This window comes from Falco cherrug, chromosome 5 (assembly GCF_023634085.1).
Source record: "Falco cherrug isolate bFalChe1 chromosome 5, bFalChe1.pri, whole genome shotgun sequence".
Lineage (NCBI taxonomy): Eukaryota > Metazoa > Chordata > Aves > Falconiformes > Falconidae > Falco > Falco cherrug.
This window is the reverse complement of record NC_073701.1, coordinates 20,688,725-20,701,460: the sequence shown is the minus strand read 5'-3', so window position 1 is coordinate 20,701,460 and position 12,736 is coordinate 20,688,725. Positions and strand designations below refer to the sequence as shown.

General features: G+C 36.2%; 2 protein-coding genes across 2 annotated transcripts in view; one reads left to right on the top strand and one right to left on the bottom strand.

Annotated features, from left to right (window-relative positions):
- Positions 1 to 8,545, bottom strand: part of PLCZ1 (phospholipase C zeta 1) — a 48,308-nt gene extending 39,763 nt beyond the window's left edge. Inside the window, exons 1-3 of the mRNA XM_005440820.2 lie at positions 8,532 to 8,545; positions 7,809 to 7,932; positions 3,694 to 3,928 (exon numbers count right to left, since the gene is read on the bottom strand). Of these exons, the coding sequence (XP_005440877.1) occupies positions 3,694 to 3,928; positions 7,809 to 7,932; positions 8,532 to 8,545 (373 nt within the window). The remainder of the gene's footprint in view (positions 1 to 3,693; positions 3,929 to 7,808; positions 7,933 to 8,531) is intronic.
- An 88-nt stretch (positions 8,546 to 8,633) lies between these two features.
- Positions 8,634 to 9,708, top strand: CAPZA3 (capping actin protein of muscle Z-line subunit alpha 3). The gene is given in 4 exon segments (XM_005447525.3): positions 8,634 to 8,998; positions 9,000 to 9,153; positions 9,156 to 9,271; positions 9,273 to 9,708. Coding segments are annotated over 4 exon segments (1,071 nt in total).
- Positions 9,709 to 12,736: the final 3,028 nt, after the last annotated feature.

The following is a 12,736-nucleotide window of genomic DNA, read 5'->3' as shown; positions in this document are numbered from 1 at the left end:
AGAAATGTTATTCCTACAAGAACTCTGTCAAAGTTATTCTTAAAGACTTCCATTGATGAAGAATCCACACACATCCTGGTAATCCCTTTTCAGCACCTAAGAACCTTTTTGTTAGAAATTTTTCCATAATGTTTACCCTGAAACTTCCTTGCTGTACATTTTTTTTTTCTGTTTTGTATTATTCCTCTCCTTTTTTGTCATAGTCTTATCCATATAAGAAGACTACTACATTTCCCCTCATTCCACTGCTTTCCAGCAGAAACAAATCCAGTTCAGTTCATCTTTCTATTTAGGTTAGGTTTTCTTTGACTTCTGATATTTTTCAATGGGCTTCTACAATTCTTTCCATTTGATGAACTTCCTTCTTGATGTTTGATGCCCTGATTGGAATGTAGTGCTTCTCCATATTGAACTCCATCCTTCTTTCCTGTATCATCAATTTGCCAAGATCGCTTTGGCTTTTAATCTTTTTCCCTATTACACTTGAGTTCTGATGACAAATGTAAAATTAATAAATTTAATTTCTATTTCATCATTCAGCTTATCAATGACATAATTGAAGTCTGGATCCCAACACCATGCTCAGTGAAACTGTAGACAGATGTAGCCTTTCATTTTGACTCTAAGTCATTCCTGGCTAACTTCTCAGAGTAATTTTCTAATGAGTTGCTTATCTGCCATATAGTTATTTTGCCTGCTTCCTCAACTTGCTTTTTAGAATGCAGGACACTGTTAAAAAGTATGATTCTTCTATTCACCAGCACTGTTACTGTCTCATAGAAGAAAACAATATGATTTCTTCATGGAATGTCTTGACAAACTGTTACTCACCCTTACCATCTTAGAGGTGATTACATATTCATTATTTGTTCTAGTTTTTCTAGTAACTGACTGGTGTATAGTTCCTTGGATATTCCTTTTCTAAAACAGGTATTAGATTTGATCTTTCATCATCTGTTCTCCATGTCTTTTCAAAGTTAACCTGTAATAACCAAGCTTGTTACAGTCAATTTTCTAAAAACTCTGATTTGTCAACCTGTCTTCACTGATCTGATGAAGTCATTTAAGCATGTCCTACCCTGTTTTTTCCATATATTTGACTGAGATCTTACTCTGGTCTCATTAATATTAGCCACCTGATCGTACTTAGGTAATGCATCAAGAATTTCCTTGGTCTTTCTTTCATTAACATATTTGCAGAATGACTTATTGCTACCCCATGACTCTTGATCAGGGTTCCTCAAACTACGGCCTGTGGGCCAGATATGGCCCCCCAGGGTCCTCAATCCGGGCCCCGGTATTTAGAGACACACACACCCCGCCCCCCGCCAGGGGCTGGGGGGGAAACCAAGCAGCCGCAGATGACTGCCTCTTGATAGTTGTATCTTATTTAGTATCTTAAGTTCTTTGATTTATCCACACGCACATGTTGTATTGTTCTATACTGTAACAATAGGATTAAGTTTCTATTTTCTGTACATATGAAAAATAAGTTTAAAAGAATATATATCCTAGGAATAAATTGAAGATGTTTTTCTGATTCACAAATGCATTCTGGGTTACGCACATTCTTTATATGACAGATACACCAAGTTTATCTTTTTTGTAAGAAAATAAGCAACATTTTCAAGACAGGATTGTACTTTTAACCTCTTTTGGTACTGCCTATCAGGAAAATACAGAGATAGGAGCAGTGGTTTTGAATAGCACTATGCTGCAAATAATAGTGGGATGCACCTTCTCATCTCATTGTGCCTCTAATTCTATTCAAACAAATACAGAATAATGAGCTACAAAAAATTTATCAGAGATATAAATGAAGTTTTTAAAAAATAAAGTGCATTTGGTTGGCATGTTTTATTTAATCCTATTTCATGACTCAACACTTCTATTCAAACTTAATAATAAGATGGAGATAATCAAATGTTTACGTAGAACACAAATGACATTCAGATATTAGTAAGACACAACTGTCAGGCGTGAATCACATATTCACTACTTTTATAATCAATTGCATAAAATGGTTCTCAGCCAAAAATGCAAGCTTTAGCACACACACAAACAAAATCTGTTAATGCAGCATTTTACTGTTAGACATGAAAATTGTACAATAAAAAATAAGAATAATGTATTCCATACTTTTCCTGAACTTGCTAAAGTACTCTCAGAGAGTTAATTTAGAGTTATCTGGCTTAATAGCATTGAAAAGTCTTCTCTGTCTGCACACAAATGTTAGGGATGTGCTGAATTTTAAAGATGAATTTGTCAGTGTTGTATGTAAAATCTAGTACCTGTTTCATCTTAATCATGACATACTAGTGATATCAAGTTTATCAGATAATGGTTGCTACTGTTAGCAAACCAGTCAATTAAGTGTCAAAATCTGTCCTTTTCCTTTTCTGCAATACACAGGACAAGGATGGCAGATGAGTTAGACAGATCATCCTGATAAAGAATATCCTATACCAAATTCAGAATGACAGTTACACAAAATGGTCTATCACACCACCATATGAATCAACTAACATGCAAGCATAACTGGAACTTTCCAACAAATATGTTTGAGTGAGAATATTAGTTCACTCAAAGGAGCATGAACAATACAGCTATTATTTCATTCAGTAAGACAAACACTCTTATCACAGACAGAGAAACAAACAAGAATTTAGCTCAGCATCTGAAATTTAAACCAGACATTAAAACTATAGAAACTTTAGTTGATATTTAAAATGTGTTTTCAAACTGACTCAAGATTGTTTTACTGCTTTGTATTTATTAACTTTCCCATCAAAATAAATAACCCAAAACCTTTTTAACCGGGAACATAAAAATATTAACTAGTAAACAGTTCTCAGAAAGAGTAGAATATATTCACTAAACTATCTTCTAATTTGAAAGACAACCTCAGAGAGTAATGGCATAAGGAATCAAAGGTTTTGTAGCTATAACTAGACAGTGAGTGATTCTTAATGTAACACCAAATGTCTTCTGTTTCTTCTTGAAAGATTGATCCAGTTTCTTCTTTCCACGACAGTGGCAATATCAACATAGATATGCCAGGGTTTCTATTCCAAAAGGAAGATTTTCTCCTTCTTTGGTTTATGTTTCTTAACTAGTTATCAATTCCACCCATTGTTAAAGACTGGAAACCAAAGCACACTAACAAAGTTAAACATTTGAGATTCAAGTTTCTCTGAAAAAAGTAACAGATTGCAATAAAATGCAGTTAAGTCTGATTTCCTTTTCTTAGCTTACTTGAAAATTTTGCGTCAAGTTATTTTCAGTAAAACTTGGGAGAAATGTTACACCACAACTTGAAGCAGCCTTCAATAGCTGAAGAATACACATATTACAAATTTAACAAACCTCCACCGATCTGGTAAGTAGAGTAAGATGCTATCGCTAAGCAATATGCTGTGTAAATTTATTGTGCTCTATTAATGGTTTCATGTATCATTCATGTTTCATTCATTCTTAGTGTTCAAAGATCTGAATTTCAAAAAGATCAACATTTTGTAGAAGTGGTTACAAAAGTTATTATACAACATGCAGAATATAATTTAATTCCTTACCTTAGTTAACTTTAAAATGTTCAATTTGCATAGTCAGATGGGTATTCAAAAACATAAACACAGTCCTTGGCAGAAGTATAATAACTGAGAGCTAGAAATCAAATAGTTAAACTATGCATACCTTCTTCAATGGGTTCATACTTCAGAATAATTTCTAAGGCAGTTATTTCACAAGCTTCAGTTTCAAATTGTTCTTTTCTGAGAAATTCTATGAGCTGGGTATCAGGTAGAATTTTGCAGTCCGGAGAGTAAGCATGAAAAAGTTCTTGAAATTCAGGTCTGTGTACAATAGTTCGATAAATTGCCCTGAAGTCTTCTATGTTAATGGTACGTTCCTTCCGTTTGTCAATTAATTTCTGAAAAAAAATGAAAGGAAATAAAAACAACCCAGTCAATACAAAGAGATACAATGATACAAAAATACACACAAAATATTCTATTATATCTGATCACAAGAACGAGAATAATTGAGAAAACCTCAGATAATAGTGACCTTAATGCTTTATCAAATTATGTTCTTCTACTTTTAAATGCAACTTTTAGGTTTGACTTTGTGTGTTAAAAAGATTTTATACAAAATAAAATGTACAATATGACACAATTAAAATCTAAGTAATTACAGACATTTCTATATAATGCATATATAATATTAAAATACACTATATAAAACCTCCAAAATGCTATACAATAAAATAAATCTGCAGCATAAAAATTATCAAGTGGAAAATACATTTAATATAATACCTCTCCAACTTATAAATACAGCAATTTAAATTTACATACAACATACAGCAAACAGTAATCTAAAAAACAAAATAAGGATAACCAAATTATCTTGAGATCCATGTCTTTCACTACATCAAATAAGAAACATTGTTAAAGTTTGGAGACAAGATACTTTAGAATAACCTACGACACCATGTTCTATTCTTATCAAGCCAGAATGTTTAACTCAGATTAATTATTCACACTTTCAGAATACTTAAACTGTAAGCTTGTTTTCATAGAGCTTACAAAATGTTAGCACATTAATTAATTTCAGTGTTTCAGTATAGAAGCCACTAGAAAAACTAAAAGGGTAAAAGATTTTGAGTAGAATAGTACATTTTTACCATTTCTGCCATTTTTATTTTTCTCAGGCTTAACAGTTTTATTTATCCTTTAAAATTTTCTACATGAAATATATAACTGTGCATATGACATATAGATGTTTCTAACATTTTAGCTTGTATTATTCTTAAAAGTTGCCAAATTAAGAGAAACTTTGGAAATTTACTAACAAAATTACTCACAAAATCATAAATGAGAGTTCATTGCCTCATTGATTATCACTGTAACCTGATCAAAATTCGTAACTGTTGGCTCCTTAAACTGAGACTACCAAAAAAGCTAAATTTCAACATCTAATAACATGGCACTTACTGTGGTTACGATAGCTTCCCCAAAAATGTCCATAAACATAAAGTGGCTTACTTGAGCTCTGGCAGCTCTTTGATGAAGACTTTCAATTACTACTAAATTAGATTAGTTTTGAAGCAATATCATAAAAGATAAAAGCTTATTGATACATTACCAGCTTCTTCCTATGCAATACAGTTCCTACTAAGAGTTGTCCGAATAAGTACAATAAAAGTAAGAATGCATTAGATAACCAGAAAAAATACAAAAGTAAATTTCATGAGGAGTTCTAGCTAAAAAAAATTATAAATCAGTAAAATATTTGTTTTGACTTTGTGAAAGACAATTGTAATGATCATTTTTACCAGGAATCACTAACAAGAAAATAATTAAGTACAAATGCTAATAATATGCATTTCATTACTGCTTGAGAAATCCCACATCTAAGGTTGACATCCTCAGTCTAATTTTTAACATCTTGAAGAAAACTGTAAATTTACTTATAAGCATTAAATAGAAAAAGAAAACCAACTTATTTTGGAATTAAGTAATCTACCAGGACTCAGGAGGTGTTCACTTAGGTATTGGTACAAAGTGCAGCTGGGCAAAAAATTAAATTTTCTATCTCAGTTGCCTCTTGATGAAAGACAGACAATAATACTACATAGAACTTTTCAAATTATAGTTATAAAAATCATGTTAATCTTAAAATAAAAAGATTGTTATAAAAGATTTGTTGGTAAGTTTTTATTCCTTTTTTTAACAATGCATTCAAATTCTTGCTATTATGAAAAAGAGCTATCTCAACAAAGACTTAGTCTTGAGAATAATTATATGAGCATTTATTATTCCTCAAAAATATTAATGTTCATAATTCTGGTATTGCTTAAAGGAGCATTATAGTAAAATAAATTCAAATAAATTCAAAGATAATAGACAAGAAAACCCCAGATTATTCTTTAAAAACTAAATTTTCTATAAAATTGACATTCAATTAACTGTTGATGTATAGTTACTGACAATGCTGCTACTAAGATTTCCTTTCAGAATGCTTTGCATTTTTAAATATTATTATACTGATGAAAAATTTGAGCCCCCAAACTACTGAATATACTCAGTAAAGGGTACCTCACAGTACTGTTACAAATAACTAGATCATATGGTTGAGTGTATTACATTGTTAAATGTAAATAGATCAGACTTGGTCTATGCAGGCCACTTGCTTAAATAGTTATTCCATTCTCTACCCACAATTGATCATCTCTCTCAAATTTCTGTCAAAAATAAAATACATGGAAAATACAGGAAACAATGAGAACCAGTTTCAAGCTTTCATGAGATTCTCAAGGTTGGAAACTCAGTGCAGTGCAAATCCAAAAACCACAGACAGCCTCTTCAGCAAGGGTTGGGTTCACACTGCCAGTTTTACCTTGTCTTAAAAAGGCAGAGAGCAATGAGAGAGGAACAGGACAGAATGAGGAAATCTTAATGCCTTCCCTCTGCTTGCCTGCCTGCCTGTCAGCATGATGTGATCTGAAAGTTTCTGACTTGCCATAGTTAATTCTCTTCTGTGAAATCTGGACCAAATCAGCCAGCTGGTTCTCAAAGAAATCACATATATATCTAGCCACTTGGCTTCATTCCCTTAGGAAAACAGTTTTACCAAACAGCTATTTCTGGTAAAAAAAAAAAAAAAAAAAAAAAAAGAAAAAAAAAAAAGCTAAAAAGAAAAATCCTACATCTTTTGAGTAAATACTAGAGGGGACCTGAAGAATGTTAAAACCCAATATGTCCAAAGATACTCAGTTACTCAGTTTGCAGTATTTTGTCAGTGGGACTGCCTGCACTATAGTTTGCACACCTGCTGCTAAATTAACTTATGTGTAAGTCCAGTTTCTAGCTGTATCATGGAACCTTCATAGGAATCTTTTAAACATTGACATATCTCAAGGCCACATCTTTTCCCAGGGGTTAGAGCACAATTCCCATCCATTCTGGCAGACATCTTAAATTCTTCAGAAGAGAGGTATAATGGATAATTGAATGAACAGGTGTGCTGGGTCTATGTTGACTTGAAACCTGAATAGATTGGACAACTCTATATTGTCATCTTGGAAGAAGGATTTCTATGTAGTCATACTAATAGTTCTGCCCAGCGTCAGACAGGCATGTCTGATCCTGTTAGCTTGATCACAGAAGCAGCTGGAAGGGATGAAATCAAAATGTTCTAATCTTTCTCAAGTGAGGCAATGTTACAAAAAAGTTGGGAATCAAGAGCTACATATTTTTCATCACCTTGTACTATTTTGATGTGTTGAAGAGATGGTGTTACTTAGGTGTTGGTCTCTTCTCCCAAGTAATAAGTAACAGGACAAGAGGAAATGTCCTCAAGTTGTGCCAGGAGAGGTTTAGTTTGGATATTTGGAAAAATTTCTTCATGGAAAGGGATATTAGGCATTAGAACAAGTTGTCCAGAGAAGTGGTTGAGTCATCATCCCTGGAGGTATTTAAAAGATATGTGTAGAATGTGGCACTAAGGGACATGGTTTAGTGGTGGTCTTGGCAGTGCTAGGTTACCAGTTGGACTCAATGATCTTAAAGGTCTTTTCCAACCTAAACATTTCTATGATTCTATTCTATGATTTTAATACAACCACTTGGTTAGGTATTTTCATAGAAACAATAGACCTGGATGAGGCAAATTATTTGCTGATTTTGCACACCCTACTAGCATGAAACTCACTTCTCAAAACATTAATTTAAAAAAATCAACAAATACGACACTTATGTAACTGGTTTTCTAAACGTATTTAACTGCTTAATCTACATATTCCTCACCTTGAAAACATGTTTTACATGTGTGACATCAAAAGGCACTTGCAGTTTTTCAAGTAGCTTCACTGTGCTGTTTAAATCAATCTTCCCAGTCATGAACTCATCTTGAATGATGGACAAAAACCACGTATGAGAGATCAAGTTAAGGAAACTTCCGGCCCATGTCATCACCTTTTAATAGGTGGAGGAGTGGGAGAAGTTCAACTTTTTTTAAATCTAGAAAGCTTGCATTGCTTTCCTCATACACTAGAACATCATTGTCTTCTGATTTCTGAGAATGCAGCAGGCTCTGAGGCATGCAGGAAGGCATTTTTGCTCTGTGTTCAGAGAGTCTGAGGACAAAGGTAGCAAAAAGGGGAGAGAAAAAGAAGGGAGGTGTGAAGGAAAACAAGGGGTGGTCAGTGTGGAGAAAGGGGCACAATGAAAGGAGAAAAATGAGGGGAGGCTGCAGGGAATGGCAGGAACAACAAACATTAATGAGTGCACCCAGCATTGTGCCCACCCAACCAGCCCCAATCAGCCCTGGCTGGACCAGGCTGGTCCAGACTGGACTGGCCACCCCTGGCCCTCCTCTGCCAGCCAGCTGGGGGCTCCCATGTGTGCACAGGCCAGGCCCAAGCCTGGGTGAAGAGGCATGCATGGGGGAGGTCACACAGCAGGGAGAGGAGAGGAGGAGGAAGAGGTAGAACAGCAAAAGGTGGCAGGGGTAGAGCAGGAGGAGGATATCTATTCTCTTCCATGGCGGCTCTGCATTGCCTGCTCTAGTCTCTTCACTGAGGTGAAGCTGGCAGCCTTTGGCAGGTGCTCGCTCTGGCTCCTCGTGGAACAATGTCCCAAACCTTGCACCTCGCTTCCTCTCAGCACAGCACCCAGCCAGCGTTGCCCCGGCGCCATTGTGAGGTCACAAACTGTGACCACCACCACTCCCCTCCACCCCTGCCACCATCTTGTGCCTTTTCTCTCCAGTGCAAAGCAGCCCACATGCCCTCTCCTTGCCTGAAATCTCCCACCCTGTGGATAGCCCTTACCCCCAGCATGTGCACCAGGCAGGAGCTGTGTGAGCCAGAGAAGGTGTCTTTCATTTGCAGCCTACTGTACCAGTCCCTTCCTGGGGAGTCTGGCCAGGCTGTCCCACATCTCTCTGCTCAAGGCCTAGATGACAAGCTGGTAAGGCAGGAGGCTGCCTGCATGGGGGCACAACAAGAACATCACCCCCCTCCAAATAAACAGGCACTCTGTGCTACTGACCCACTGCAACAGCTTAGGGAGAAACTGTTTCTTTGACCGTCAGGACAAATTCTCTTTTGAGTTTGACCACCTATGTGGGGTAACCAGCAAACCCCAGCTGCTGCCAGTGTGTTGCCAGCTGAGGAGGAAGTGTGGTGAGAGGCCCTCCACAAGTGCTTGAAGGCCTACGTGAGTTGCCACGTTCCTCTAGGGAGCTGCTGTGTGTTCAATAAAATCCTGGAAGAGGCAGCTGTTTGTGGCCTGCTTTGCGGCTCATCAGTACCCACCTTCAAATCAGTGGAACAACCTTTGGAAGTCAGACTGGACTTCTGTCCTGACTCCATTTTCCACTCATGTTACAGGGATCTTTCTCCTCCAGATACACTACCTCAGAGACGCCAGACTCCACGTAGCTGTCAGCAAGGCTGTGAGTGAGACGTTAAATGTGATAGACCAAAGTCTGTTTGCCACAGATTTTGTGAAATTTGTGAAAATAAAGGACACCAAGTTTCATATTGCCATCCTGAAAAACATTCAGGCTTTGTCAGAGGAAATATGGGGGGAAAATCTGCCAAGGAAACTACCTGTTACTTGCACTTTTATGAAGTGGAATAAAATATTGAATGAGCAATACAGAGGTGCCTCCATGGTTAGTGAAACACACTATTTTATATAGTGAACTAAATTAAATATGTATATATATAAAAAAAAGGAAGACAAAGACAAAAAAAGGGGGTTTTAGTTGATTTATTTCTGGATTACTCAGGAGGGTGCACAAACTCATCAGTCAATCATCTCTGAAAATAATTCAGGTCTGTAGTGACTGAAAATAAGTTGCTGTATATTTTTTGTTTTCTATATATACAAGTATTGATCAAAATGTCAGAGGCAGTACAGTGCTACAGTTGAGCCAGCAAGCAAACTCTTACTTTCCTTTTTAATTTTACCCAATGCTATATTTAATTCTGTAACTTCATACTGTATGTAGCATTGGTTATAAGGAAATTGGTAAGGTAGGTTGTCAAAGATATTGAGGCTTTATTTCTAGATTTTCTTCATTGATACTGAAACCAAGGAAATTCAGCCTTCAGGCTTTGCTTGTACCTACCTCTCTGTATGCACAAGAGACATCCCTACACAGTCACATGAACAAGGAGAGATCAGTACACAGGAGGAATAAATTTCATATAGTTGATGGAGAAGGTATTCCAGGACTGACCCGGAATGTATGCTGGGTGTTGCGATATTACAGAATAAAGCAATGCTGCTTCCCTTCTCCCAGTCTTCATCACAAATGCCAAAGGAATGTATGTGATTTTGGTTTACTTTCAAACGATGACAGTGATGTTTTGCTAACATTATTACAATAAATGAAATGCTTATTACACTTGCTGTTTTCTGTAAACATACCTTTTAATTAGAGTTTTATTAGAAACTAAGTTTATTTTCAAGCAGTAATATAAAAACCATCGATCCACATCATTCTATATTGTTGATGACGAAGTCATATGCTCATTTTTAATTAATAAGCATACTAATTTACAGAACCTTATTGCAGAAGACAAGGTTGTAGTGTTGCCAATATTTAAAACTCAAATAAATAAAATAGTTTTTGTGATATATACACTGAATTTCTTCAGATTTGCATTGACTAGAGCACATTTTTCATCTGGTTGTTCATCTTCATGGTTACACAGCACAAAGATTCTGGGACTGTTGTACTAATCTGTGTGCAGAAAGGTACTCATCATGCAGCATTTCCTTCCTGCAAACAGAAAGCAGACTGCTGCCCTTGTAACAATGTCCCTTGACAATGCCTTTTACAGATGCCCATTTGTCAGAAAATCTGCACCATACACTGAAGAGGGAGAAGGATGGAACATGGAGAGCGTTTTCTGTGCCCCTTCAGTTCTTCACAGAGAGCTGCATTACCTATGGGTCATTCTCTTTTCACCCCACAGCTGCTACCAAGATCTGTTCAACACCAATCCAACCCTTTTAGTGTTTATATTGCTGCTGAAGGCCATTCAATGAGCAAGCAGCTGTCTTTACAAGGTATTTATTTCAATATGGGATTATTTCTTTTCTGAAAACAGGAGTAATTTTATTAAAAAGTTATACAGCCCAGGGCTGCTATAATGAAGATGTCCTGTTGTAAGCGTAGTTCCTGTCTGCAATACAGAATAATGGATTAAATTCCGGACATACATTTAAATGTTAACAGCAACTGGGACATAGCATTAGAAATTCGGGATTGTGAAAAAAACACTTTATTCAAACACAAATATTGAGCATGAATCAACAATAAGAAACAGTACAGAGCAATGGAAAAGACTAAGCAGTTAGATGACTTTTGGTTTCAACATTTATTCTATCATACCAATCCCTTATGAGATCCAAATATATGACATTTTGCAATACACTGTTCTGTGCTGTAGAATTAAATTCTCTTTTTAAAATGCAGTTTCTGTACAGCAAAACTGTAGCAAGGAGTGCAACAAAAAAAAACATTTAATATTGTAGGATAAGGCAGTTTTCCTATCTTCCCTGTCAGTCTACCTTTATGAACTATCCATTTTCCTTCAATTTCTTCATGTATAAAAGAGGAAATTGTGATACCAGAATCTGCAAGAAAAGCCGCTCAGAAGGATGAAGTTTTGACAGAGCAAATGTTCTGACCTGGCTGAAAACAGAATCACAGAATCACAGAATCACAAATCACAGAATCACAGAATCACAGAATCACAGACTGGTTGGGTTTGGAAGGGACCCCTGGAGATCATCTAGTCCAACCCCACTGCTAAAGCAGGTTCACCTAGAGCAGGTTGCACAGGTTGGTGTCCAGTTGGGGTTTTAGTATCTCTAGAGAAGGAGACTCCACAGCCTCTCTCGGCAGCTTGTCCAGTGCTCTGTCACCCTAAAAGAAGTTTTTCCTCATATTCAGGTGGACTTTCCTTTGTTTCATTTTGTGCCGACTGTCCCTTATCCTGTTGCTGGGCACCACCGGAAAGGGTCTGGCTCACTCTCTTACTCTGTCTTTTTTGCAAGACCTATGAAACCAATCTGGAAAAGATAATTACAATACAAGCTTTGTCAATTTTTCCTCTAACTTCTCCATGATGGGCTTGGAATTTTTTTTTTCTTTTGAAAAATTGAAACTTGGGGAGGAACAAACATTATAAGAAGAAAGCAAAGATGTACAACTTCATTGAAAACTTTGCTGAACTTTTACGTATATACTTCCATGATCTGTTTGTTTCTTAGCTGCACCTTCTTACTCTTTTGCCCATACTAGACTTTTTTGTTATATAGGGAATACATGCCAACTCACACTATCTTTATTCCTAAAATCACCCACCTTTCTGCCTACTGCCGTGAAAACCATTGACATCCTTATAGCTGCCTCTGAATCCACCTCTTTTTATTAGCATCAGTACCCTATATTTTAAGAAAAGAAATAAAGAATAGGCATGTATAATTAAAACAAAAATTAAAGTTGTCAAACTGTATCTTACAATAGGTTTCTACTGCAGCCAGGAGTATAGCATACCTAGAATTGATGCCATAGCTACCTATTCGCAATCACAACTGTCTATTATTAAAGATTAAAAAAAAAAATCTGCTTTGTGCCTGCAAAAATACATTATCAGTATCTTTCCGTAATATGCTTCCAATACTGCTTTCTCATTCTTATCTCTGGCTGT